This window comes from Danio aesculapii, chromosome 10 (genome assembly GCF_903798145.1).
Source record: "Danio aesculapii chromosome 10, fDanAes4.1, whole genome shotgun sequence".
Taxonomy (NCBI): domain Eukaryota; kingdom Metazoa; phylum Chordata; class Actinopteri; order Cypriniformes; family Danionidae; genus Danio; species Danio aesculapii.
In genome coordinates, this window is record NC_079444.1 from 40,514,507 (window position 1) to 40,537,637 (window position 23,131).

Consider the following 23,131-nt stretch of genomic DNA (forward strand, 5'->3'; position numbering starts at 1 on the left):
ACCTACTAAAAGTAAACAAACAAACAAACAACAAATAAAACGTTAATGAGAATTATTTGCTGGTTTCAATCATTTGCATCATGATCATACCTTTATATTTCAGGAGACAATATTTTGTACAAAATTATTAATATACTTTTAAAAACGTTTTAAATTAAGTTGCCAGAAAGACACCTTTAATTAAAATGTATTATCATCATCATCATCATCAGTATTATTATTATTATTATTATTATTATTATTATTATTATTATTATTATTATTAATAATAATAATAATAATAATAAAAGACAATTCATCTGCTTTGCTGGATTCCATCTGGAAAACAGTCAGTGCTGCAATCATTTCCAGATTTCTAACGTAGACCTTATTAGCTCGGGTTTTAATCCAGCCATCTAAGCTTTATTTTATATTGGATAGTTTTAAAAAAGGCAATTAAATACATCTGAACTTTTAAATTATTGTATAATTTGATAACTAAACTTTTTTTACTTAATTCAGCTTAATAAGAAAGTACTTGACATTTAAAATCAACAATGAAGCAGGCTAGAACAATGCTTTCTGGAAGTACCTTGTGATGTAATCAGAGAAGATGCTCTTTGGTGGGGTCTCAATTATAATAATAAGAAAAAAATGCAATCCACTTCCCCAGATACAAAGACTTAAAAAGGATTTATTGTCTTATTTTCAATGGTTACTTGACATTTTTTGTTAAGACCAAGACATCCATGAGCAGTTTATTTTCTTAAGTCTATTGGCTATTTTTTTTTTCTTTACATACATTTTAATTCATGAGAACCATTACAGCTCGCACTTACTGACACATTAAAGATCTAAACCTCTGAAATCAAAATGTATACTTTTATTTTGCTTTTAAAAGGTTTAGTTCAGCTTTATTGGCACGACAACTGAACAGCAATATTGCAAAAGCATTGTAAAGTTGTCTATGTACAGTAAAAAAAAGTTTAAGAAAAGATTAATAATTAAATCATTAAAAATAAATTCCATTCAGTCTCTTTTCACACATATTTAGCGCCAGTGTAACAGTGAAAGCTCATATATGCTTCTTTTGTGATATTTAGAACAAATAAAGTTTTTCTCGTTCTCTGTTAGCTGTATAGATTTGTTTGCTTTAAATTAATTTACACCTTTTTTCCTATAAAATCATGAGACATGGAGAAGCAACTGTATAATGTGCATGCAAATATAACATTTAGTCAAATAAACAGTCCAACAAAATAGCTCTCTACAACTCTTCTTAAACTCTCAGAAACAAAAAGGTACAACAATATTCACTGTGGTGGTATTTCATCCAGTTTCTCAATTTAAAAAAAAGATATCTCTGATATGAACAACATTTTTTACAAAACAAGATTCCCAATCAAATCCATATTCCATATTTGTTAATTTGCTTATCAAAAGAAAACAAAATCAAATTTACCCTTAAAGTCCATGAAGACACTATAAATGTATATTGGAATTAACACTAGATCAGCATTATTTACCATATATAAAGCAATACTTTTGCCTGCGTTAGTTTTCTACTACCAGTTTCTACATTTTATAAAGAAGAATATCTCAGGCATTCAACAAACTCTTTAACAAGACAAAAGATTTAGTGTCACTCTAATCTAATCATTAAATCCAAATATTTCGAAACACAACATACACAAAAACTGATGCTTTACTAGCCCTCACAACAATGTTCACAATAAAACCCAACTAAACCATTTGCAAACAGATTATAGATTATATAAAAAGGAAGATTAATCCAAAATTAACATTTTGTAATCGTTTAAAGCTGCATTGTTTTCTTTCATTTCATGAACAAATGAGATTTTTTTAGGCTCCATAAAAGATAAAGTCAGAGTTTTGGGACGACACATAAGTGAAAATATTTTGGCCAGAACTACCCCTCTTGTACATTCTTTAGCTTTACATTTATGTAACAGCAGGAGATTATTTCTCTTCTATGAAAAGGTTGAAGTATTGTGATGAAGGTTCGAATATTTTCAGAGTTACAATGTATTTTGTTGATATCCGAAACCATCTGTAATACATTGCATAAATTATTGGATTCATTAATGAATTCATGCATAAAATCCAGTACATTATATTAATTACAAGGGAGTCACTGGTGTCTTGCCCAAGAGTAAGAGCAGCTATATAATATGGTATCCAACAAAGCAGATAGACCATTACAACAACCCCTAAAGATTTTGCAGCCTTTTTTTCTGACTTGACCTTTTTGACTGTGAGTGCATTTATATGCTCAGCTTGATGTTTTGCTATAAAGCAGATTTTCATATATAAATAAATTATTAAACAACATGGGGTCACTAAACAGACTACAACATCTGTTATTATATATTCCAACCTAATAAAAAGTATACATTCCCCAACACATGCATGGTTTTTCTCTGGATGGAGTACAGCTTCATACATAATAAGTAAAGAATATATGCAGGAAAACACCCAGTTTACAACAATAGAAAAAACTGCTCTGTTAGTATCAACTCTTGTTGTATATCTCAAAGGGTCATTAACAGCAATGTAACGATCCACAGAAATAATAATCAAATTGCCTAGAGATGCTGTTGTAACCACATATAAAATAAGAGGAAATATTGAGCAAAAGATTTCTCCAAAGTACCAGCATGGCTCAATCAATTTCAGGCCAAGTACTGGCATAAGAATCAGTCCAACAATCAGATCAGCCATTGCCAAAGAGAAGATCAGCACATTGGTTGGAGTGTGGAGCTGTTTGAAGTGAGCGATAGAGATGATCACCAACAAGTTCAGAAACACAGTTAACACCGATACTGTAGAAATGAATATGTACACAAAAATGTACTCGGCTCCAGGTTTTACATTTCTGGTACAAGACAAGTTGTTGTTTGGAAAGCAGTATAGGATTGTTTCGTTTTCAGCGTTTGTCCCTCTCCAGTTAGACATTTTGATGAAAGAAGAGTCTGCGCGTCATAAGAGAACTATTCCAAATCTGTATGAGAATGTTGGTCAGTTTGGCCTACTGGAGCTCATCACTGACTTGACTGTTTTATACTTGAAGTACAGCGACCACCCTTTCAGAATGATGCTTGATTATGCACCCTTCGACCCACCTACCTGTTAAATATTCATAGAGCTGTTTAATATGTCCAATAATCATATCCAGTAAAAAAATAGCACAGGGGTTCACGAAGTTAAAACTGGTGGGAGGGGGGCGTGGGGTGGGGGGTGCTCGATCACGAAGTGAAGAACGGGGGGGTTGAGGGGGAGGGGGGACTGGGAGTTGGCGATCAAGAAGTTTCATTCATTTGAGGGGCATTTTTTCTCCAAGAGAAAAAAGCACATGTCCTCTGCTAATAATCATTTTATGAAAAAGAATAGTTCAGGGGTTCTTTCCATTTTATTATGGTTACTTGTAATGACACTTGCAATAAGTTTGAAAACTTACTATTAGAAAAAATTCAGAGTTTCGTATTAATGCACAACAAACTGACAGCATCTTACATGCAAACATTTGAAAAATAGTCACAAAACTTAAATACAAGGTTTCAAAAGTTCATTTGCTCACCTGCCATCTCAGATAAATGCTAAGGACTATACAAAGTGTTATCCTAATGTATGGTATAACACAAAAATAAGACTGAATTCCTCTGTAGAACTACAATCCAACCCGTTTTTTTAAGATCTTAAAACTCAGGGCTTCTGGCAGTACCCAGAATAGGAAAAGTCTACTAAAGGAAGTCGAGCCTTCTTATTTATGGCTCCTAAACTCTGAATAGCCTTTTTAATAATGTGCAAGGCTCAGACCCAAAACTAGATTAAAGACCTATCTTATTAGTAAAGCATACACACAGTGCATCACATAACGGTTTGATGTAAAAGTATGCTCCATACAGATGAGTGGGCTTGACAAACCACCTGTAGGACACACTTCTGTCTTAATTCACAAGATATTTTGTTAGAAATACTCATATGTTTTAGATGCTTGTTTTTATGTTTGTTTATATAACTACTAACTTTATATCAATTTATTTTTTGCATTGATATTTAATATCTCTTGTTTAAATACACTATGAACAGCAGCTATGCTACTTATTTTATTTATTCTCTATTTCCACCTGGGGATACTCATCCCGAGGCCTCTAGAGATCATGCAGCTCCTGTTATGCAATCTAAAACCTGTGAAGAAATGATGCCATGGTATCAATAATCCTGGACCAGGCCGTATCATGAGAAGATGCTGTGGTGGTGATGGAGGAGTGGATAGCATGTGACTGATTCCTGAAAGACCACAGTGACAGACAAGTCTTCGAATTGATCCCATGGGCCAGCCTGAACACCCACTGGTGACCTACTCAAACCTGCAGTTCTCCATGATGGATGTCCAGTGTTCTCAAGCCTCCATCACCTAGACTGCAGCTCTGCACATGAAGTTTGGCCAGAGGAGAAATGGCCGTGTCCAACTGAGCCTGGTTTCTCTTGAGGTTTTTTTCCTTCACTTTCGTCAATTGGTGAAGTTATGTTCCTTACTACTGTCACCTCTGGCTTGCCTGGTTTGGGAGCTGTGCATAGATGGATTTGCTCTTCAGTGTTTGGACTTTCAGCAGTAAAAATTAAACCACACTGAACTGAACTAAACTGAACTTTAACTCTAAAAACTGGACTGACGGAGTTTTAATTTACTAAAACTTCTATGTTAAACTGCTTTGACACAATCTACATTGTAAATGCGCTATATAAAAAAAAAACATTAATTAAACTGAATTGAACTTGAAATAGGCTGTCAAGGTGGTGCAGTGAGTAACACAATCGCCTCACAGTAAGGTCACTGGTTCGAGCCCCAGCTGGGTCAGTTGGCATTTCTGTGCGGAGTTTGCAAGTTCTCCCCGTGTTAGCTTGGGTTTCCTCCGGGTGCTCCAGTTTCCCCCACAGTCCAAAGACATGCGGTACAGGTGAATTGAATACACTATATTGGCCGTAGTTTATGTGTGTGGATGCAAGAGTGTATGGGTGTTCCCCAGTGTTGGGTTGCGGCTGGAAGGCCATCCGCCGCGTAAAACATATGCTGGATGAGTTGGCGGTTCATTCCACTGTGGCAACCCCTGATTAATAAAAGGGACTAAGCCGAAAAGAAAATGAATGAATGAATGAATGAACTTGTAATAAAATTTTGGACTCCCAAAGTATGAACAAAATTACTGTTGACGATGATCTCAGCAGCAAAAGTCTGTGACAAAGTCGGGGAATCACAGGAAAAGCAAGCAGTCTAAAATACAGCATGACAGCTGCTAGACACAAGTGAAATTAAGACAGGAAAATATATTAACATTTTATATGGCTGGATGGAATTTAAGAAACCCATATGAGTGAAAAAATAATGATATGCTTCATAATACTGAAAATATTAATTAAATGTATTAAAAGTAAAATGTTTCTTCCTGAATGCATAGATTTTATTTTTAAGATTTTTTGACATTTTTGCCTAAAGGATGAGCATGTATTTAGTTAGGAAGTGAAGTTGGAAAGGTCTGCAAGCCAGGATTCGAATTCGGGACGGATAAAAAAAGGCACTATGTGTCGGAGCAAACTGCCCAGAAGGCTATCAGTGGCCACAGATTTTTAAAAATTTGATAAATTGTAAAGTCCAGGACACACCAAGCTGTCATCAAAAAACTAGCGGTGATGAAAAGCAACTGTTAAAAAAATTTACCTCAGAAAAACTGATCAGTCATATGCACACATTAGTCACCAAGATGATTTGTAGAGAGGCACATTTTACTATATATGCTGTTAATTATTCAAGTTTGCTCATTATTTAATGTACGAATAAATCTGTATAATAGCAATAGTCTTAGAGCCATCATTAATTTTTTATAACAGAATTATTGTGATTCCAATATAAGCCATTTAAGTAACCCTAAACCCTAAAATGGTGATATTTTGGATATACATTGTGTGGAGTGTTTATAAAAACTTGAGTCAGCATCTCTTAGTAATGTAATTTTAATTGCTATTGATCTTTACATCGCTGCATACCTTTATATTTCAGGAGATTCTATGTTGTACAAAATTTTTTATTTACTTTTAAAAGACAATTCATCTGCTTTGCTGGATTTCATCTGGAAAATACAGTCAATGCTGCAATCATTTCCAAATTTCTGATATGGACCTATTAACTCGGGTCTGAATTCAGTTTGTATGATTTAATTTTACTCAAAAAAAGGCAATTAAATGTATTTTAACTTTTAAATTATGTTATGTAGGATACTCTCACATGGTCGTTTACAATTACCACTAATTACTTTACATTATTATCCTTCATAACAAAGTTCAAAATAAAATCCCAACTAAACCAATCTTAAACAGATTCTACTTTAAGTATAGTTAATCCAAAAATTAACATTCTGTAATTATTTAAACCTGTATGTGTCTCTTAAATTTTAACAATTATGACATTTTTCAAAGAAAACATCAGTTTTGTCATTCCATTTGGATGAAATAAATTGAGGCGAGTTAACACCCTTTATACATGCTTTAGCTTTACATTAATGTAACCACAAAATAGATTATTTCTCTTCTATGAAAAGGTTGAAGTATTGTGATGAAGGTTCAAATATTTTTAGAGTTATAATGTATTTTGTTGATATTCGAAACCATCTATAAAACATTGCATAAATTAATGGATTCATTAATGAATTCATGCATAAAATCCAGTACATTATATTAATTACAAGGGAGTCACCGGTGTCTTGCCCAAGAGTAAGAGCAGCTATATAATATGGTATCCAACAAAGCAGATAGACCATTACAACAACCCCTAAGGATTTTGCAGCCTTTTTTTCTGACTTGACCTTTTTGACTGTGAGTGCATTTATATGCTCAGCTTGATGTTTTGCTATGAAGCAGATTTTCATATATAAATAAATTATTAAACAACATGGGGTCACTAAAGTGACTAAGACGTCTGTTATTATATATTCCAACTTAATAAAAAGTATACATTCCCCAATACATGTATGGTTTTTCTCTGGATAGAGTACAGATTCATACAAAATAAGAAATGAATATATGCTGGAAAACACCCAGTTTACAACAATAGAAAAAACTGCTCTGTTAGTATCAACTCTTGTTGTATATCTCAAAGGGTCATTAACAGCAATGTAACGATCCACAGATATAATAATCAAATTACCTAGAGATGCTGTTACAACCACATAAAAAATAAAAGGAAATATTGAGCAAAAGATTTCTCCAAAGTACCAGCATGGCTCAATCAATTTGAGGCCATGTACTGGCATGAGAATCAGTCCAACAATCAGATCAGCCATTGCCAAAGAGAAGATCAGCACATTGGTTGGAGTGTGGAGCTGTTTGAAGTGAGCGATAGAGATGATCACCAACAAGTTCAGAAACACAGTTAACACCGATACTGTAGAAATGAATATGTACACAAAAATGTACTCGGCTCCAGGTTTTACATTTCTGGTACAAGACAAGTTGTTGTTTGGAAAGCAGTATAGGATTGTTTCGTTTTCAGCGTTTGTCCCTCTCCAGTTAGACATTTTGATGAAAGAAGAGTCTGCGCGTCATAAGAGAACTATTCCAAATCTGTATGAGAATGTTGGTCAGTTTGGCCTACTGGAGCTCATCACTGACTCGACTGTTTTATACTTGAAGTACAGCGACCACCCTTTCAGAATGATGCTTGATTATGCACCCATCGACCCACCTACCTGTTAAATATTCATAGAGCTGTTTAATATGTCCAATAATCATGTCCTGATGACACAGTTGCAATAGGTTTAGCAATTTACTATCGGAAAAAAAATCTATAAGTAGTTGCATTTTAATGCACAAAAAAACTGACAATCTTATATGCAAACATTTGAAAAATAGTCTTAAATACAAGGTCTCACAAGGTCATTTTCTCACCTGCATCTCACATAAATGCTAAGGACCATACAAAGCGATATCCTAATGTACGATATAACACAAAAACAAGACTGAATTGCTCTGTAGCTCTTACAATAAAATTATAATTATAAAATTATTACTCCCAAAAAAAGTATGAAAGAAATTACTGTTGACGATGATCTCAACAGCAGCAAAAGTCTGTGACAAAGTCAAGAAATCAATGGAAAAGCAAGCAGTCTGAAATACAGAATGACAGCTGCTGGACACAAGTGAAATTAAGAATGGAGAATATATTAACATTTTATATGGCTGGGTGGAATTTAAAAAACACATGAGTGGAAAACAATTATGATTTGCTTAATACTGAAAATAATAATTAAAATAAATATAATTATTTAAAATTTAAATATAATCAAATATAAATTATTAAATATTTTGATTTAATAAACAATTCAATATATATTTAATTAGCATTTTTGCTTTTTTTTTAGGATCAGAAAGTATTTATACAAGTGAAGTTGGAGAGGTTTGCAGGTCAGGACTCGAAATCTAGACATATAAAAAAAATAATGAAAACCGACTAGGCATGGGACGATAACCATTTTCAAGGTATACCGCGGTTTGGAAAAGCCAAGGTTTTAAAACCACCAAAATTTCTGCTATATCGTTCCTAAGGTATATGTACGATTTTTTTATTTACTTTTTTTGTTTGTTTTTTAGGACAACAGTATCTCCAGCCAAAAAGATATCCAAAGATGCCGTTTTATATTGTAAAGAAATCTGTGTTTTTGAAACAAATGAAGACAGCAGAAGTCAATGATTCATTTGAAACGTTTAGCCTGACATGGTAACTGTTCCAAAATATTTCAAAAGTTTCTCAAAATTAAATATAACGTGTTCAAAGGGGAAAAAAGTTGTAGCTTTTCACCAAGACATTTTAAAAGAATATATTTTAGAGCAGCAATCACAATACCGTGAAACCATCATATTTTTATCTAAGGTTATTGTACTGTCAGAATCTTATACTGGCCCATGCCTAAAACTGACTATGTTAGAAAAATTACCTCAGAAAAACTGATCAGTCACGTGCACTCCTTAGTCAACAAGATGATTTGTAGAGAGGAGCATTTTGCTACATGTGTGGTTAATGTTATTCATTATTCAAGATTGTTCATTATTTAATGTATGAATACATCTGTATAATGGCAATAGTCTTAAAGCCATCGTTATTTTATATAATAAAAACAAACTGATGAACATTAATGTTGCTATTGAAACTTTGGAAGAAATATAGGTCTAGCCTGTTTTTTTTTTTTCTTCTTATGTACAATTGTAATGTTTGCACATCTCAGTAGATAATAAATATATAGCCTATTTGCAGATGGGATTGCTGCAGATATAGACAGCTTTTTCCTTATGAAGGTGCAAAAAGCGCATGCTTGTTTGCAAGTGGCTGTTCTCCATTTAAGGTGTAATCAAGCACCAGTCAACATGAGGTAGTGACACAGTTGGCCTTCATTGCCACTAGTTCTATCTAGCTAGGCTGCTTCTACTTGGATTAGATTCAATTTTATTGTCATTACACATGTACAAGTACAAGGCAACGAAATGCAGTTTAGGTTTAACCTACTTGTTCTTATATGAAGAAAAAATATCCTGGTATCTGTATCAAGTAAATATGCAGTCAGAGCCATTATTACCCGACATGGTACTCGTAAGATCACAAGAGACCAAAAAAATGGTTAAACTGTGGTAAAGGCCAAAAAGTGCACCAGAAACTCCTGATCAAGGAAGAAGGAAACAACAAAGAGAAACCAGATTGCTGCAACATGTATTGGTTTCTAACAGATAAACCACTAATGGTACAATACATATAAGAATGTAAACTATTAATATATTATTTGTCATGTGTTTATGCCGACAAAAACATTCTCAAAGCCTTTTTCTAAACAATACAAGCTTGTTAGTCTTGTACAGTTCCAAGTGTTTTGGTATAATAATGAGTAGGCCCATCTCATTCCCAGTGGAAGAGGTTAAATCACTGGTTGCATCAGATCAAGTCTGTTTACCTAACACCTCAGATTGTTAGGCTTTAACAGCATGTTTAATGAGACTGACAAACGCTAACAGACACTCAGGGGAATTACACATTTTGACATAAAAACAGCGTCCAGTAGAAAAGTGCTGATTGGTCACAAATGAGTTCACAGAATTATTGCATTGTCAACCACAAAGGACACTAGAGACTAGGCTGTACCTCACCTCATTTTTTTTCACTTAACATAAAAATAAATGACATGTCAATTAAGACACCAAACAGTTGTAACACGTACTAATGGCCTCTCTAGTGCATTACGCATGTTGTCAGACAAATAACAAAGTCAAAAGAAGTAAAAGTGTTGACTAGTCACAAAAGAAAACTGGAGATGATGCTGAACTTTGAGGATGACCTTTGACAATTATTTCTTTAAACACGTACCTTCATGATGACAGGATTGCTTAAATGATGATTTGGTCCTTTTCTCCTTAGAGATGATGAATCTGCTGATTGCCCGTCTCTACCTACCTTACCTTCTGGCCTGGGGTTGTCATACACAAGATATTCACATTACAGGGTTTCCACACACACTGGCCAAACTAATGACATGAGTATACGTAAATGTGACCTGTCCATTTCCAAATCTAGTTGATTTAAATATATTATAGCTGAAACAATTATATAATAAGAGCATATCCAATAGTGTGTATATTTACTATTTACTAAATTATGATTTTAAAAGTTATTTTAAAATGTACACAACAAATAACATCTGTAGAATTCAATTTAATCTATGGGGGTAAACTAATTTTTACACCCAAACATTCATTTTCATAACTATATATTTTTTTACATTATTCAGCAGGCCAGGAACTCCAAATGTTATAACAATCACTTAAAAGTTCTTAGTAACTGTGGAAACCCTGGTAAAGGTGAAGTGTGTAATTTTATTAATTGCAAAATACTTCTATAACAGTCAAAAGTATAGAGACAAATTTAAATGAATCATTCGTGGCTAAACTTCAGGACTCCATAATGCTCACTAAACAGTGAACCGCTATTTGACCTTGACCTTTATCATTGATTCCATTGGTTGAGCTAAAACATTTGTGCAGCTAAACACTTTATACCAGGGCTATTCAACTGACAACCCAAGCAGTAACTCATCTTCATCCAGCCAGAATTTACAATGGTTTATGGATGTCACAGGGCGAAATTTTTCACATGGTTAACTACTTATAGCAACATTTGGTATTATGAACAGAGGGGTGTTTAAGGTACATGTTTTATATAATTTTCATTCATCAAGGCAGTCCCTTTCAATATACAAGGTGATGAATTGTTTTTGAATGCGTGTTCACTTTTCATTTTCTTCATTTGTACTCTGTGTACAGCAATACAGTAGTCCCTCGCTATAACGCAGTTCACCTTTCGCGGCCTCGCAATTTCACATTTTTTTTTTTTGCAATTTCACATGCTTATTTTTGTTTTATTTTTTTACAGCGCACTGTGATCTGCATCCTGACTGACTGTAGACCATTGTCAATCAATCTCCTCCGTGTCTCCTGTACAGTACAGAATGCGTTCGGCTTGCCAAATTAACATAATCAATCACTAGCAGTGTGAGTTCAAACAAAGAAACAAAAAGAGTTGGAACTGTCAGCAGCAAGACCATCATAAAGGGGGTAACACACTGTATGCACTGCGCCATGCAGTGGCATGCATTTTAGAAATGTAAACATAGATTTATATCAGGGTACACACACCAGTGCCGCAAGTTGGTGGCTGTCTGGGGTACCCAGCTACGACTCAGAACACTGTTCATATTTCTGCTGCGCCACAGAGCGCCATCTGAATAATTTCATTTTAAAGAGCCCATATTATGGCTTTTTGAAAATGCCCTTCCATGTAGTGTGTCACACAGCTCTAAGTGAAGTGAAATATCCAGCTAAGGCTTAAATCTGTAAGTGTACAGTGTTTAAAACTATTGATTCATCTATAAAAGAGTCGACTCATAGTGCTTCAAACGAGTCGTCTTGATAACGAGTTATTAGGTGTTTCGCGATGACGCAGCTACGAAACACAAGTAGTTGCACGCGCAAGCCCGGGAGATTTGAAACCTGCGGCTCCGCCCACTAACAGAAAAAAGTCACACACACACACACACAGAGACACACACAGACACCGGTAGAATGAAGTCACGATGTGCAGATGGAGATTATTGACAGTTCACCCAAAGATGAAACATCAGCAATATAGCCTAGCCTTGAGCAGATCGAGAGCCTCTGGAAACTACCTGCTTACAAAGAAGACTTCATCAGTTTGTTAAAGGAAGGATCAGTATAGACTGTCAGAACAAGGATCAGTGGATCATGAATCAGTTTCTTCCCCCATTTCACCAGTGTAAGTACGTGCGATTAAAATTGTTGCCTCGTTTACTCTAGCTTGCAAATTATGCATTTAGTTGTGTTTTGTTACTTGTAACCGCGTGTGCTGTATCAGGTTAACTCTTTATATTCTCATATCGCGTGTAAAGCCACGTTAAAAAACGCGACGCGTGCCGCTTTGTTTATGGATAGCCAGCTATGTGTGTGTGTGTAATGTGTGTGTGTGTGGCTCCTCTGAGGACGGTCGTTTGTGTGAGTGTCTCCTCTTAGGAGGTTGATGTGTGTGTGTGTGCGTGTCTCTGAATAGGGTAAAGCTCTAGGCAAAGGGTGATCAAAGGGACCCGTTTGTAAAGTGAGGACTTTAGGGGGTGTCGCGGTTGAAATCTTAGGGTTGTAATCGCGGATGTAACTGAGGACGCGGAGGGGGAGGGAGGTGTCGCCGCCGCGCCGTCTCTATTCTAGACGCGCCGGCCCTGTGTGTGCGTGTGTGTAAAAAGAGCAAGTAGACTGCTAAGACATATCCTCGCCAGTTCTTGGACTTTTTGCTTGATAAAATAGTTAGTCGTCAGTATTTTCTAGTCCATCGTCTGTATTTACATTCACCCACTGGCAGCCAAAATCCACTATGAAGCGTGTGTACACTGTGACTACTTTTATATTGTTGATAATCTGCTGGGCATTTCACTCTGTCTCGCCCTGAAGCCTGTCAGTGTCGTCGACCAATCGCAGCAGCCTGTCATTGGTCCAATCAGCGCAGATTAGCTTCGCGCTGAGGACGGGTTTGGGTACAAATGAATCGCTGAACGATTCATATGGGAGTCGCTGGGATAACTAGGTAAAAATAAATGCATATTATAAGACCATCAAAGTGTTGTTTGACCTTGCATGCATATTAGACTGTTGTTGGAGACCCTTACAACCTAAATATGACCCTATTTCATCTATAATATGGGCTCTTTAAATAACATGTGAATGTGCACATCCGATGTGTGTTACTTCCAACTGTCATGTGCACAGCGCATCCGACTCCATCCCCTTAAGTTTGAAGTCTGCTTTAGCTTTGTGGATCAATGACTGCAGCAAAAAGAACATTACACTGGACGCTAACATTATCGGCACGAAAGCTAAAAAGCTTTATGAACCTTTTGCTGAAAGCAAATAATGTTTGGCCCGACAACAGGTTTTGATCTTTGGTTTCATTCTGTAATACTGGACTTATTTTTCTGTGAAGGTTTGAACTTTGAGAGTGTTTAAACAAGAGAAAAGTGTGAAAATGTTAGTGCCTGTCTCAGAAAAGTGTATAAAGTGTGTAGTGAGGGGTTTTACAGCTTTAAAACATCTAGAACAAGTATTAAAAAAAAAAAAAAAAAGCTTACCACTTCACTGATTTCACCTATCGCGGGTTATTTTTAGAACGTAACTCCCGCAAATAACGAGGGTCTACTGTACTGAATACAAATAATACACTACTAAGTTAAACATCTAAGACAGTTTCTTTGTGTGTGTGTGTGTGTGTGTGTGTGTGTGTGTGTAGTAGTAGTAGTAGCAGGACATTTCAGTCAGAAAGTTATATATAGGTACATTTCAGTCAGGCCTCAAATATATAATACATTATATAGAACTATTAGAAATCTTACACACACTTGCACAGGTCCTATACATTGCTGAATTGCTGGTTCAATGGCAGTTTGCAGAGAATGGGTGGTGAAGAACTGGAGGTTTACACTTGGTGCACCTCACATTTTTTAATTTGTTAATGCAACCCTCAGATGAGCCAAACTGAATAGCCCTGGTTTAGAATTTATCATTAGTTTTTTGGGGGGTTTTGCCACCAGTTCTACAGATATTATATTACACACTCCACCTCACAATATGTTAAGTGATAATTCACCCAAAAATTCATTTAAATTATTTTTCTTTTCTGAACAACAAAATGAAATATTTTGAATAATTAACTTTAATTTTATTGACTCCAATTTTATGGGTGAACTATACTTTTGACAAAAAAAAAAATTTCCTACTTGATTCGTGGCTTGCAATATGGTGGATGACCTGGAGATGTGTGTGGTGTTCTTCAAAACCTCTGTCATCTATGTTAAACCTTTTGGTCCATGAACTTCGTGAAGGCCTGTTTTGCTGGAACCTCAAAGAAAGAAAATGATTACATAATAGTTTAAATATGTGCTAACTTATTCAACTAAACTTTATATGTACAACAAAACATATTTGTGTCTAATTTGAATTAATGCTTAAATAAAATGTATATTGTTTCTCCTCACACACAAAATGTTTTTCTTTTATATGCACTTTTACTGTCCTCAGAGTGTAAGGATGGCTAACTCTCACCATAAAATTAGACCCTGAGAACTGTTATGGAATTCTACGAGGCAAGACCATGAAAATTGTCAGACAATAAAACAATAAACTTTCTAATCTGAGAAGATCTAGGTTGTGTCCGTGAGCAGATGAAACTGGCCAGCATACTGACTCTAAGTTAGGCAACTTCGGGTAAACAAAGACACATTAAATGAAATGATGAGACCTTTAAAATAGTCAAATATCTAAATTCATTCCTCATATAAGAACATGATCAATTCCTTATTAGGAACACCGTTGAAATTTAATGACCCCTTGAAATTGGAGTCAGGTTAAATTTTGAGCTGGAAACAATTTAAAATAAATAAAAAATATTTCTTTTCACATGTGCTAAAAAGGCTTACACACATTTAACGCTTACCCATGCTGTTAGTTCCGTCATTGAACTAATAGATGGACCCTTACAGGAGCTTGCAATAGCCTACTTAAAGCAGCCAAGACGTCATGTAATGGCGGTTCTGTCAGATAAAAAGAAAATTGACATAAAATATTCGGTTATCACTCACCTCTTTACATTCACATACAAGTAAATTACACACAAGTTACAGTAAGTGAGTTACACACAAGTTTTTACTGTGTTTACAGTTTTATTTTACAACTTTAGACAAAAATCTGCAACATTATAAACCAAATTAGACTCCTAAAATGTGTCCACGTAACGTTATGCTGTGTTCCCGCGCTTGAAGAACGTAAACCAGACAAGCAAACATTACCGATGACAATACACGACTAAATGGCCTTAAATGTGTGGATAAATGATACTGTATACTTTCAGGTTCTACAATTAGGGAAACGAACACTGTCTCACCAAAAGTACCATCTATTTGGAGTACATCTTCATAGGAGTTCGTAACACCTTAAGTTATTTAATAGACAGCATGGTTTGATGATCGGTCGGTCAGTTACTATTGTCAGTTTGGGTATTTTCATAAAACCCACGTGTGCAATCAATTGCGGACATTATTAGCTTATTAACATGCATAAACGTTTAAAATTTACATTAACACAAGTCCTAATAGCCGTATTTTTAGTTAAACTGGTAGATTACCTGAAATATGAGGTTATAAAGCAAAGCCTGAGGTGATTCTCCCGCTCGAAGTTTTGACTCTCTGCTGCTCTCGAAGAAAATGTCGCGATAGCTCCACCTAAAGGAAAATTACATTAAGTGGGTTATATATCTTGTTCACTTTTAAATTTTATATTTATTAAAACGACTATATTTCAATGCTAAAATCGCAAAAAGTCGGCTACAAAACACGCATTTTATTCTATTGTTTATATTTGAAAGTTTGTGGTCACGTGATCAGTCACTGCTGATTGGTGTGAATGAACGAGATCATTTCTACAAAATATTATTTAAATCTGTTCAGATCAGGGTGCTGATTCATATTATTCATATTTTGAACAACTTATTAGTGGACCTCAGTAAGGTGGCAGAATTTTTTAAGTCACTTAAAATCATACACTAAAAGTGTATGGCAGATTTGTGCAACAAACTGAGGTAGTACATTTGGTTGTAACCATATAGGCATATATCCCAAAAGTCCTAAAAGGTCCACATATTGATAAATAATGTTACGATGGCTTTTTTAATGTTGAGATATAATACAGTAGAATTGCCTCTTGCTACAGTTATTAAAATAGCTTGACAGCAAGCAGGAAATGTTCTTGGGCCAATGGTATCATCACATTGAAATGGTCTATAGCTGTAGTGTTAAAGGGATAGTTACACAGTGTCTTTTTTAAAAGAACTTAAAATCTTTTCGGATGCCTTGGCTAGAATGAAAACAAAAATTGCCTTAAAAATGTTTCATTTATTGGTATCATATAACTTGCCATAGCCGATATCTGTTTTATGATGATTTCCTTTTATGTTTTTTCTTTTCACTCTTAATTTTATCTTTAGTTTGAATAATGTTTGTCATTAAATTTTTTACAATTTTTGTATTTTTGTATATTATTTTGTGTTGAGCCTTCCATTTGTGATACACAATTTGTAAAATTGAATGCCATTTTGTTGTATTTGGATTTTGTATTTCAAATTTAAAAATAAATAAATAAATAAATAAATAAACAAATAAAGTGTTAAAGGGATAGTTCACCCAAAAATGAAAACCATTATTCTCCCTTCACTTGTTCCTCACCAATTTGACTTTCTTCCTTCTGATGAACATAAAGATAAATAAATAAAATAAAAACTGGAAACCCATATTTGTTTTTCCTACTATTGATGTCAATGTTTACATCTTTTTTTCTTCAAAAATATTTTCTGATTAACAGAATAAAGAAACTCATTAAAGTTTATAACCACTTGTGGGCGAGAAAGAGTACATTCTCATTTTGGGTGAACTATCACTTTAAGCAACTAACCAACAGAGCATTCAGAAGAGGTAATTGTGATCCACCCTTTAAAAAAACACCTCACGTCGTTTTCACTTTCAGTAACTGCAGAGTCTCACTAGAACTTGTCTTTTTGGCTTGTTTTGTCTATTTATATTGAAACGATCTGAAACTTCGAATGATTTCAGCATGTCAAAAGGTAAGTTGTTTTTTTATTGTTGTATATTTTCAAAAATTGAAGGCTTAATCAAAAGAATCTCCATTGAGTGCATCTGTGACTCACTGATGTTATCTAACAGAGATGCTGTTTACAGTTGATTTCAGCTGTAACAAATGGGAGGCAAGATCTTAAGTCTGATTCAAAGGAAATATACATATTGATGTAAATATTTTTAACTAAAAATTGTGTATGGGGGCGTACTTTTATTAGCATTTACTAATATATATTTAAAATATATCAGCTAACATTTTAATGCAATAAATAACTGCATGTGAACTATATATGTTTATAAAGCAATTCATCCTTTACAAGCCATAACATGAATAATAATTGCTACATTATTAGATTTTTCCAGATAGAAGTTTTCCAGTTCTGGGTTGCTGCTGAAAGGGCATCTACTGTGTAAAACATATGCCGTAATAGTTGGCGGTTCATTCCGCTGTGGCGACCTCTGATAAATAAGGACTAAGCCAAAGAAAAACAAATGAATGAATGTAATTAGATAATGCATGAACTTACGTTAACAAACCTTGGTATTATATTACAGGACATCACAACACTGAGGAGGACTTTAATGGACCCCTAACATTTTTTCTGATAGGGGCAAACAGCTGGTGTAAGTGTATGGTAGGAAATAAAATTATTGGGTTTGAACATTTCCTACCAGAGCATTTTACATATGCTGATGAGGTATCATTGCAAATAAATGACCAATGGATTACTGTTATGCAAAAGCCTGAGACTATAATGCAGAGGTTAACGGAGACATCATCTAGATGTGCTTGGATGATTTTATTTGTCCTGCAGCATGACCATGTTTCTCAGAGGGATATGGACGCATTTGCTAATTTCCAGCAGAGGTTTGGAATAGAAATGGAGGAAAATACTGTTGTAGTGCTGTTCAATAGTAAAGATAACACATCAGCAGGGGCAAATAATGAGAACCTGGAAAGGACACTTAGTCGGTATGGAAGGAAATTGTGGATTTTTAACAAAAATCTGGAGCAAAGTCAAGTGATTAAACAACTAATTGCACATAAGAAATGTGCGCCTGAGTTGCACAATGCTGATAGGTAAGACTAAAAATCACAGTTTAATACATCGATGCATTCATCAATGCATCCATTAATTTATATAGTTTCTCCCTAAATGCAGATCATCACATCAGACAAAATTGGTGGAAAGAGAGATTCCTAAACCACAAGAAGCAATTACACAAGATCAAATGTCAGGTAATGTCCATTATAATTTATAATTTTGCACAAAGATGACTAAAACAATATGCATTTCTGATTTCAATTATGCCACTCAGACACGAACAAAAATGTTTAAAAATACACATTTCTATGACTATAATGACTCAATAATATGAGAAAAACCTACATGATTGCAAAAAAAAAATGCTTTTCTTACTTACATCATGTCTTGTTTCTAGTCCAAGTATCTAAAAACTCAGGCCCGTAGCCAGGGCATGAGATAATTTGTCCTATTTTGACTGCTATTCCATCCTAAATTGTAAAAATAACCCATTGAAGACCATGTGGAATGCTCTGTTGGCTGTCGTGACTTCAGCTAATCAGTTATGACCAATGCAAACAATTATTTTTCATGAGTCCAACATCTGCGCAAGAAAACATACAATCTGACGAAAGTAAAGTCAACTTTCACTACTGATCTACTGTATTGTTGTTAAATAGAGGAAACATTTTACAAGTAAGTTTTATTCTAGATCTTGGACCCTTTTTGTGAAACAAAAATTGATCAATAAAAAAGGGTGTGAAGCACCAAAGGCGGCCTTTATTAAAGTTAATTTTAATACTGATCAGGCTATTGTTAGTCGTGGAACTTTTTACAAGAGAAAAATCTATAAAAATTGTGAAGCTCTATATTATTATTGTTTATTTATTAGTTTATTCAAATGGCCAAATTCTAACCGAGGAAAACTGCTTAAAATGTCATTAAACTGCAGTATTCATAAACCTCATAATTAAATTCAAAATGAGGCAAATAACTGCAAAAAGGTCCACCCCTTTCACCAGGCTGGCTACAGACCAGAAGCATTGTCTAGAAGCATTTTCTAGACAAGCAATACTCCAAAATTAAGTGAGATTTTCCTTAAAAGAAAATAATCTTGCTTTTCATTTTGACATAAGATTGTTTTGCTTACCACATTGGCAGATTATTTAGCTTCTTTTAGGGGAAAAACTCACTTAATTTTGACACATTGTTTCTGAAAATAAGACAATATTTATATATTTTACTTGTCTAGAAAATGCTTCTTGATTTAAAAAGTTTTAGATAATTGGACTAAAAACAAGACAAAAATTCCAAGTAAGAAAGTAGTGTTTTACCATGGTATATATGCAAACAATTTTCTATTTGAGTGAACAAAATTTATGACAAGAACATGTAAGATCTAAAAACACACACATAAAACAGTAATGTAGCGCTGGCTTTGAACTTTGAGCTTGCAGATGTCAGATATTGTATATTATTTAGGTAATCTAATTCTCCTTATGGTAGAGATAGAAACATTTTACAGACAAATTATTCTTAGGATTAACTGTAAACCTGTTATGATATATGTTTTGCTTTTCAGGGGGTAAACAAGCTGCTGTCAAGAAGAAAAACACTTTGACAATTGTCCTGCTGGGTCAGACAGGAAGTGGAAAAAGCGCTACTGGAAACACCATCCTGAGAAAACAGCACTTTGAATCACGTGCCAGTTCAGTGCCAGTAACAAAGGTGTGCCAGTTTGGAGAGGAATCTGTATGTGGAATCAGGATCAAGGTAATTGACACCCCTGACTTCTTCGATGAAGACTTAAAAAACCAAAAAGAACAGATTAGAAAGTACAAAGAGCTCACTCAGCAAAGACCTGATGTGTATTTGCTGGTCTTGGAGCTCGGACGTTATACAGATGGAGAGAGAGTGATAGTTCAGAACATACAGAGAATGTTTGGTGCTGAACTGGTAAAAGAAACCATCATTATGTTCACCAGCAAGGAGAAATTAAGAGGAAAATCTCTATCAGAGTACATTAAAAACACTGACACGCAACTGCAAAAGCTGGTCAGATCCTGTGGATCACGGTGTCATGCGTTTAACAACAACAACGACAATCTTTCTCAGGTGGAGAGACTATTAGAGATGATTCTGGAAATGAAAAGGAAAAATGGATGTACTGACATTTCTGAAGACTATTCATTCAATAAGAAATCTGAGAAAAAAGAGTGCATAATCCAATAGAGTCTGACAAGGGATTCTTTCCTTATACAGTTCACCTAAAAAATGAACATTTTCTCACCATTTACTCACACAAAAATAAACTTTTATGAATTACTAATTTTGAAACCAAAACAACTGTCAGGGTTCTGCCACTCTGGTCTTGTAAATTCTTGTTTTGGTGGCAGAGTCCGGACACTAGCTCTGTTTTGTCTTGTCCTGTAGTGCTCGGCTCGAGTTTTCTTGGGTCGAGCACTTGTTTTGTCATTGTCTGGGTGCGCGTCATCAAAGGTGCGCGCGGACCGTGCGCGCTCCCGCTTGATGCGGGCGCGCGGGGTCTGCGCGTCCTTGGGACGCGCGCTCTTGTACTCGTGTTTGTGTTGTTTCGTCAGCATCGCGCTGTTTCATTCTCAGCGTCTCCGTCTTGTTGGTTTCGGTTTTGGTTGGCGCTGAGATGAAACATGCGCGTTGCATTTATGTGAGCGCACGGTAAGGTGTTCACTTATCGTGTGCTCGTGTCTTGCGTCTGTTGTCAAAGCACGTGGCTCTGTGTTTACATTAGTCGCGTGCTTTTGTTGTGTGCTTTGTGTCTTGTCATACGAACACTCGGTTAATGAGTTCTCTCATTGGCTGCGTGTTCTAGTCTTGTTTAATGTGAGCACCTGGCTTGTGTTGTCTCCTTGTGTCAGGTGCTCTCCCGTCTATTGTCTAGTCCCACCCTCCTTGTTAACCCATTATTAGTTAATTATGTTCATCTGTTGTGTATTAATTTAACCCTGCTTATATTCTCCTGATGTCTGCTGTCCTGTGCCAGTTCGTCATCGTATGTCGTCAATATTTCCCAGTCCTGTATGTGTTCCAGTCTTGATCCCTGTCCAGCCCTGCTTCGTCCAGCCAACCCAGTCAAGTTTGTTTCTCTGTTTGTGTTCTAGTTTAGTGTTTTCCCCCTCGGGGTAGTTTGTTTTGCTGTTTTTGCCTTTTTATTTTTGTATTATTATAATAAATATTTACTTTACTCTGCATTTGGGTCCTCGCCCCTTTTTCCCCTTACTGAACCGTGACAGTACGAACTGGCCACATGAGGACCCAGCGGAGTAAAGATGGCTCCCTCTCCAGCCGCATTTCCCAGTTCCTGCACCTACAATCACTGCAGCAACGCGGCTCGGATCTAGAGGAGTTTGCGGATAAATTCCGTAGGGCAGCTGAGGGGCTACATTTCAATGACTGGTTGCTGATGACCCACCTAAATTATGCTCTGGACAAGCCCCTTCTTCCTCTGCAGATCCAGAGAATGGTGAGCTGGTCATACAAGCAGTTTATTGATTACATGGTTCAGCAGAAGGAGAGAGTGATCCTTCAAGAGGAAAGGATCCCTTGCACCACCACCAGCACCACCTCCCAGCCCATGTCCAGCCCTCAAGGACTGACCCGCACTCAGAAGCGGAGGTTAAAGAGGAAGGCCTCTGCTGCAGTGTCGGCTCCAGCCCCAGAGCGCCCGCCAGTGTCGGCTCCAGCCCCAGAGCGCCCGCCAGTGTCGGCTCCAGCCCCAGAGCGCCCGCCAGTGTCGGCTCCAGCCCCAGAGCGCCCGCCAGTGTCGGCTCCAGCCCCAGAGCGCCCGCCAGTGTCGGCTCCAGCCCCAGAGCGCCCGCCAGTGTCGGCTCCAGCCCCAGAGCGCCCGCCAGTGTCGGCTCCAGCCCCAGAGCGCCCGCCAGTGTCGGCTCCAGCCCCAGAGCGCCCGCCAGTGTCGGCTCCAGCCCCAGAGCGCCCGCCAGTGTCGGCTCCAGCCCCAGAGCGCCCGCCAGTGTCGGCTCCAGCCCCAGAGCGCCCGCCAGTGTCGGCTCCAGCCCCAGAGCGCCCGCCAGTGTCGGCTCCAGCCCCAGAGCGCCGCTCCGTGCCGGCTCCAGCCCCAGAGCGCCCGCCAGTGTCGGCTCCAGCCCCAGAGCGCCGCCCCGTGCCGGCTCCAGCCCCGGTTATTGCCTTGCCGGCACCACCCAGACGTCTTGTCCTGCCGGACCCAGCCCCGGTCATTGCCTTGCCGGCACCACCCAGACGTCTTGCCCCGCCGGCCCCAGCGTGGCTCATTGCCCTGCCGGCACCACCCAGACGTCTTGCCCTGCCGGCACCACCCAGACGTCTTGCCCTGCCGGCCCCACCCAGACGTCTAGCCCTGCCGGCCCCACCCAGACGTCTAGCCCTGCCGGCCCCACCCAGACGTCTAGCCCTGCCGGCCCCCACCCAGACGTCTAGCCCTGCCGGCCCCACCCAGACGTCTAGCCCTGCCGGCCCCACCCAGACGTCTAGCCCTGCCGGCCCCACCCAGACGTCTAGCCCTGCCGGCCCCACCCAGACGTCTAGCCCTGCCGGCCCCACCCAGACGTCTTGCCCTGCCGGTCCCAGCCCGGCTCCTTGCCTTGCCAGGACCATCCAGACGTCTTGCCCTGCCAGCCCCAGCCCGGCTCCTTGCCCAGCTGGCTCCCCACGGGCCTTCACCCCAGCCGGCTCCCCACGGGCCTCCTGTCCAGCCGGCTCCAGCCCTGCCGGCTCCCCGCAGGCCTTCATCCAAGCCGGCTCCCCACAGGCCTCCTGTCCAGCCGGCTCCAGCCCTGCCGGCTCCCCATAGGG

At 37.5% G+C, this 23,131-nt stretch overlaps 3 protein-coding genes across 3 annotated transcripts; 1 reads left to right on the top strand and 2 right to left on the bottom strand.

Annotated features, from left to right (window-relative positions):
- Nucleotides 1-1,959: 1,959 nt before the first annotated feature.
- On the bottom strand, nucleotides 1,960-2,922 carry LOC130235956 (trace amine-associated receptor 13c-like). Its single transcript, XM_056466485.1, has 2 exons — nucleotides 2,872-2,922; nucleotides 1,960-2,760 (listed from the first exon to the last, which is right to left on the bottom strand). Exon 2 carries the CDS (start codon nucleotides 2,719-2,721, stop codon nucleotides 1,960-1,962), a length of 762 nt encoding a protein of 253 aa, XP_056322460.1. The 5' UTR covers nucleotides 2,722-2,760; nucleotides 2,872-2,922.
- A 3,653-nt stretch (nucleotides 2,923-6,575) lies between these two features.
- On the bottom strand, nucleotides 6,576-7,571 carry LOC130236833 (trace amine-associated receptor 13c-like). The gene has a single exon (XM_056467603.1). It carries the CDS (start codon nucleotides 7,569-7,571, stop codon nucleotides 6,576-6,578), a length of 996 nt encoding a protein of 331 aa, XP_056323578.1.
- A 9,610-nt stretch (nucleotides 7,572-17,181) lies between these two features.
- Nucleotides 17,182-20,541, top strand: zgc:172131 (uncharacterized protein LOC100002821 homolog). Its single transcript, XM_056467060.1, has 4 exons — nucleotides 17,182-17,263; nucleotides 17,832-18,357; nucleotides 18,440-18,516; nucleotides 19,884-20,541. The coding sequence occupies exons 1-4, from the start codon at nucleotides 17,254-17,256 to the stop codon at nucleotides 20,531-20,533; spliced, it is 1,263 nt and encodes a 420-aa protein (XP_056323035.1). The 5' UTR covers nucleotides 17,182-17,253; the 3' UTR covers nucleotides 20,534-20,541.
- Nucleotides 20,542-23,131: the final 2,590 nt, after the last annotated feature.